The sequence below is a fragment of the Austrofundulus limnaeus genome, unplaced genomic scaffold (genome assembly GCF_001266775.1).
Source record: "Austrofundulus limnaeus strain Quisiro unplaced genomic scaffold, Austrofundulus_limnaeus-1.0 Scaffold0, whole genome shotgun sequence".
In the NCBI taxonomy this organism is placed as follows: Eukaryota; Metazoa; Chordata; class Actinopteri; order Cyprinodontiformes; family Rivulidae; genus Austrofundulus; species Austrofundulus limnaeus.
Genome location: NW_013952402.1, coordinates 2,198,136 through 2,204,144, shown reverse-complemented (window position 1 = coordinate 2,204,144; position 6,009 = coordinate 2,198,136). Strand labels below are relative to the sequence as shown.

The following is a 6,009-nucleotide window of genomic DNA, read 5'->3' as shown; positions in this document are numbered from 1 at the left end:
AAGGTATTTTGAATCTGAAAAGAGCTTCACTGAGTGAGAAGTATACTATAAGATTTATTCTTCTGCTGCTGCCTTTCGTTTTATTTAAATTTTTGATTTGTGTATTTACTTTGTTTTTTTATTGTATATAGTTATTTTGTAATGAAATTAATAAATTTTTTGATTTTAAAAAAAGTAGTGTTAGGAGCTCAGCAGACAATTTCAGTTTCACTTTCAGTTTCACCCATTGTATGCTTTGTTACTGCCGAGAGCCTGCAGGAGTCATGGGTGGTGGTGGTGGTGTGTGTGTGTGTGGGGGGGGGCTCTGCCATGAGGATGTTCGGCTTAAAGACACATCCCAGAGGACGAGATTGTCCCAAAATGACACAATCCAGAGGCGTTTCTGGTCCCCACCTGTCGTTTTGCTCCTCAGCATGGCTGCCTAAAAACGCTGCAGGATTTCTCAAATATGCATGAACGAGTCAAAGCAAGGGTTTGGGAATGTTTTTATGAGAATTTTACATTATAATAAAACTCAAAAATGTTGATTTTACATGATATTGCCCCTTTAAACACAGAATCGTACATTCTCTTGTTTTGTTTCTTTTTTTTTCCTGAAAAAGTTCTTTCTTAAAAAATCCCAACTTAGGTTTAACAAGGAACTACCAAAGCAGCATAAGCTCACCTTTTCACAGGAACATAGAATCAGTGTATACTTTGATTAACTTGCTAATAGTTTTTTATCAGGACACTTTGTAGAGTAATGGAATGGAGTCCTGATCAACTGAGGCTGCAAATTGCCTATTAAGGGCATATTGGAGAAGTCACCTAGAAGCTATTCATGTTGAAGCCTTGAAACTACTGRTTTACATACACCTTCTATATAATGCTTTCAGTTCTAGCTAAGCTGATTGTGTGCATCTAATAGTGGCTAATACACTCCATATCTGAYAACATATGGCACGAACATTGACTGCCTCTGTCTGTTTCTGCAAGAAGCAGCTTATTAGGACTTCCTGCGATGCTAAACGTAGCAGCTAATTCAGTATAACACTTGCTCTTTCCTCAGGGAGCACCGGGTCAGCCAGGCAAAGAGGGCAAAAGGGTGAGTAAACAGACACAGTTAACCAGTTGTGTGGCCAGGCTGCTGCTTGACTGAGAGGCCTGCAGAAACAGCAGCTGAGTGGCTGTTGTTTTTGTAGATGACCCTCTGTGGCAGTAGGCCTAAAAAAAAAGGAGGGAGAGGAGATGGCGAAGGCATGCTGCATGACAATTAATGAATGGGATTCATGGTCAAAGGGTCAAACACACACACACACACACAGAATGACTGGCAGGACACATGGTTACGTCCCAATGCAGTGGGTGGTATTAGGTTTCTAAAAGCTTGATTTGGAATAGAAACAATGTCTGTGACCGAGTCAACTGATATATAATATCAGATTTAATTATTTGTCACTTCTGGTAGTATTAGCTTTGGTTAAGAATACATGTTAGATTTTTTATGTGATATTGGAATAAAAAGCGTACATTTGTTCCAATAACAATCTTAAGGAATTTCCCTAAATGTGTTTGAAGTAATGAAAAATATGTTGTAGAAACTTGGAAAATTGTGCACGAATAAGTAAACATGAAATCATCAACTTTTGCAGTTCTGTGACCGACCTATTGACCCGCCTGTCCATGAAACTGTGTGATCTTCCACACTTCTCAGTTTTTCTGCTTGTGCCACAAGTCATAAAACAGAATGAAAGAAAAGCCTCTGCAGCAGCAAAATCTAAAATTCACAGCCTCCTGAGCTGTGGAACGCCCCTAAGTAGGTCAGGCAAATGTTCTTTTTAGATTAAGCTTGAATCGAGACGATGCAGCAGACTGAAAACATGTGGACACATGTTTGTCGAGAACTCCGCACTTCTCAAATGACAAAACTTCTTCAAATACCGCGGTGAATTTAAGCCTTATCATCAGTTGTGTTTTTTTCACTTCCCTCCATGGATCATTTCACWGAATGAAGTTGCAGAACATATTATGATGGAAGTATAAAAAAAGAGATGAGAGAAGCTTGAAAGTGTATTCTCTACATCATTAGTCATTGTGTTATTTTACACCCAAGTTGACTTGTAAAGAAGAAAAAAAACGGGACTCATTTGACGCGTTTGAGGATTTGCACTTTTGTACTAAAGTACACTTTTGGGACAAATCGTTCAATCATGATTAAGTAAGTGGAAATAGAATGCAATCCTTGTTTTATCATCATCATACACTGTGTATGTATATGACATGTATGCATATTTTGCTCTAGGTATTTCTTTGAAGATTAAGTAGGTAAAACAGCCATAGGGCWTTAAAGTGGCACTTCCAGACTTTATGCCGTTGTTGCTGCTGAAGACACAGTCCTGATCTATTAATACCTTGCCTTTGACGGCTGGCTGACTTCATGGTGACTGTTAATGTGCTAAGGTTTCTGTGTATTCTTAGCTCCGACAGTCTCACGGAGTCCAAGTTGTTGACCAGCGTGTGTTTCTGCAGTTTGGCGACCTATTTTAAGGGGTGGGGTGGGGTGGACGTGTATCATCGGGAGCTTGAAAGTGCTGAGCTGATGCAGCAAGAGACTCTCACCCAATTAGCGATTCTTGACCATGCCTGCAATTTATTGGTTTTTGCGGAGAGCCAGAGTGACTAAACAAATGATGCAGAATGTCTCGGTGCAGGAAAGGCCCACTGCACATCCTTCACCGAATAGCCYGGAGTGAAAAGCTTTCACAAAGTCTTAGATTCAAGCCGGACCATCTCTCAAACTGTCCACTTCAATTTATTGTTGAGGAAAATACGACCACTCTAAGCCATCTAGATTTACTTCAAGGAGATGTGGAGGACATTGTAGTGGGTAGAAGAGGAATGATGCCATTTGTACTGATCCCCCCTCTGAAGCTTAAAGCAACATACTGTATGCAAGAGAGACTATCAAGGGCAATCACCCAACCTCTTGTACCACTCCATATCAACATCTAAGACCTTGATTGGTTTTAAGTCAACTTTATCAGGCTGACAACAATGTCAAGGAATTCATGGGAATATATTCCCACTAGGGATGAACSATATATTCCCAGGTAGCAAAAGGTGTTAATTCAAAGTTYAATTATGGTCAAAAAKMGTGATTTTTGGTTAAGATCGACGATTGATGSTGATCCAACCACCAAACAATAATCCATTTCTATCCAAATAAGCAATGTTGAAAATATGTTATTGAATCAATGTTCTTTCYTGACCCAATTCTATTGACTGAAATGCCAACGTCTAATCAATGTTGAATCAACATTGATATAGTATAATTTATGGTTGAAATCATTGTTTCAACAAGTTCCCACCCCCTCAAAATATATACCAAATGAAAGGTACAGTGATTGGCTACACAGCTGTGGCATCAGAACAAAGCTCGGAGCTGACTGGCCGATTCTACAGTCAATCTAGCCCAGGATGACAGAAACCAGAAGTTGGTCACTTCTCTGGAGGGCCGATGGTTGAACCCAGTTGGTCAAATGAGGTGTCAATCGAAAGAGGAGGGCCTAGACGGCCATTTTGATGCATTGAACACGGACATAGGTTGATCGGAAACACAGAAAGACGTTTCAAAATAAAACGAACCATTAAACAGCAAGCGGGCGTTCCGCTGAATGTTATTAAGATTGACTATTGATGGTGACCCAACCATCAAACAATAATCCAATTCTATCCAAATAACCAATGTTAAAAATATGATATTGAATCAATGTTCTTTCATGACCCAATTCTAATGATTGAAATGCCAATGTCTAATCAATGTTGAATCAAGTTTAACATAGTATCACTTATGTTTGAAATCATTGTTTCAACAAGTAAGTCACCAACCACTTTTTGTATACTTTCAACATGGATTCAGTATCATGCCTTAACATATTTCATTGCTGATTAACTCATATTGCTATCTGTGTTAACACCGGTATAGGCCAATGTTGGTCATTTTTCATCGGTATCAGTTTGATATGTAAACCTTGGCCGACATTAACGTTCAATTTTCATTTCCCATTTTTTGGCTTTGTGTTTCTGTTTTGGGAGGGAAAATTGTTGGTCAGGTGGTATTTGTTTGATCATGGTAGTGATAGTGATGATGGGCAGCCAGGAAAAACTGAAGTAGAGAGCCATGTCAGACACAAGTGTATTTGTGCGTTTAAGTATATAAATTATTTGTGTGTTTGTGTAATATCAGTAAATATCGGTTATTGGACATAACAGTAATAATAATATGGGATATTGATATCAGCTGAAATTGTCATATCGGTGCATCCCTAATTCCCACACTGAAAAATCCTCATTATCGATAATGTGAATGACTTGGTTCTGTCTGATCTTAATGACACTGATACAAAGGCCAAGACTAAGACTTGAAGATTCAGAACCACYTTCCAGCCAACCAAAAACAAATACGGGGGGAGCGCTGGTAAAAAAAGATCTGTCCCCTGTGCTGACTATAGTGTGTTAAAATATTCATCACACTCAGTAATGATGTGCTAAGCTCTGTGTTGTCATTGTAGGTTGGCTCTGCCTCATGCTGATACAGGAGGTGAAAGACATGCATGCTAAATATAAATGTATGTTTTTGTTTTTTAGTCATTTGGAAGCCAAGTATTAGGTATGCTCAAARAGCGTGCTGGGCTGAGAAGTGCCTGTCTGCATACCGGCGAATGTGAGCATAATAAAATTCTGTACAAAAGTGAAGTGGATTCAGTGCCAGAAAGCAATACAAAAGTGACAAATTACATAATGTTGTTTGCTCAAAATAGGACTGAAGACCTGCACAATGCACACTGCTTCCAAAGCACACAGGAACACCAGAGCAAGCTTGGATTATTCATGTTGTGCCAAGTCTTCCCAGCATACCCTGCTTCTGAAGCTGGCATTGGGTTCTGAGTGGGTTTACTACAGACATCAGGGTTCAGCTCTGGGGACGGCAGCAGGTTCCTGCAGATTTATTCATCACTTTGAGAAATCTCCACCCCAGTGTTGGTTTTGGGATTTTAACCCGTGCCCCACACCACATTTGTTGGACACATGTAGACACGTAGAGYAAGCAGGCCCTGCAGTGTGTAAATAAAAACAAGATGTTATCGAGATGGGTGGCGTAGTGATCCAGGTGTTAGTTTGACTTAAACCCAAAGAGAGATTTGTGAAATTTTATTCCTATGTTGAATTTCTCCAGAAAAAATGTTTTTTTTTTTTCCATTCTTGCAGAATGTAACTAGTGTGACTCTAAAGCATTCACAATCCTCTAATGCGTGCAGAGCGTCTACTGTGTCAAGGTTTCCTACTCTCAGGCTTTGGACAATGCACACGGCTGACAGATGTGCTGCACAGTGCTCTTATTAGACTTTGCTGTGCTAGTGAGGCTGAAACCACAGCAAGAAGGAGAGGTGTTTCTGCTGCTCTGTCTACAGATTTGTACTCTTCAAATGAATTATGTAGTGAAGATAGTGTCTCTGATTTATTCATTCATTATAGGTTTGGAATCTAGTTAGCTGGTTACCTCAGAAGAGGGTTTCTCTGTGTGTTTGTGTGAAACGAGAACAGTTTGACACGTTCTGTAAACAAATGGTGAGATGCAGCTGAGATGATGTGTTTAATCTGTAGTGAATAATTTACATTATTTACATTTTCAGGTCCACTTGAATCAAAATWGCTTTAATTTCTTTTAATTGTAGAAAAAAATGCAGTTTTTAATTATTGGATGTACAACTGATGAATTGTTGACATTAGCCAAAACAAAAAAAAATGATTATACAGTAGCTTAGTCAGTTTTATATATAAGAATGGCTGGTATAAARGGGCTAGTAGGGCTAAGTCCTCGCAGGTGTTTACAATAAAATGTGAAAGTGCCMAAAAAACAGACTAAAAATYTTATATCACATTTTGTGAAATTTACAACAAAACTGGTGCCAAACAGTCCTTTTCATAGCACCGTTCATTTTTAAGGGTTTGTGACATGATTTGTGTCAT

At 39.0% G+C, this 6,009-nt stretch overlaps 1 protein-coding gene across 1 annotated transcript in view; it reads left to right on the top strand.

Annotated features, from left to right (window-relative positions):
• LOC106518994 (collagen alpha-1(XIX) chain) overlaps positions 1–6,009 on the top strand; it is a gene marked incomplete at both ends in the record, with an annotated part of 138,916 nt that overhangs the window by 50,377 nt on the left and 82,530 nt on the right. Inside the window, 1 exon segment of the mRNA XM_014010492.1 lies at positions 1,049–1,084. Within this exon segment, the coding sequence (XP_013865946.1) occupies positions 1,049–1,084 (36 nt within the window).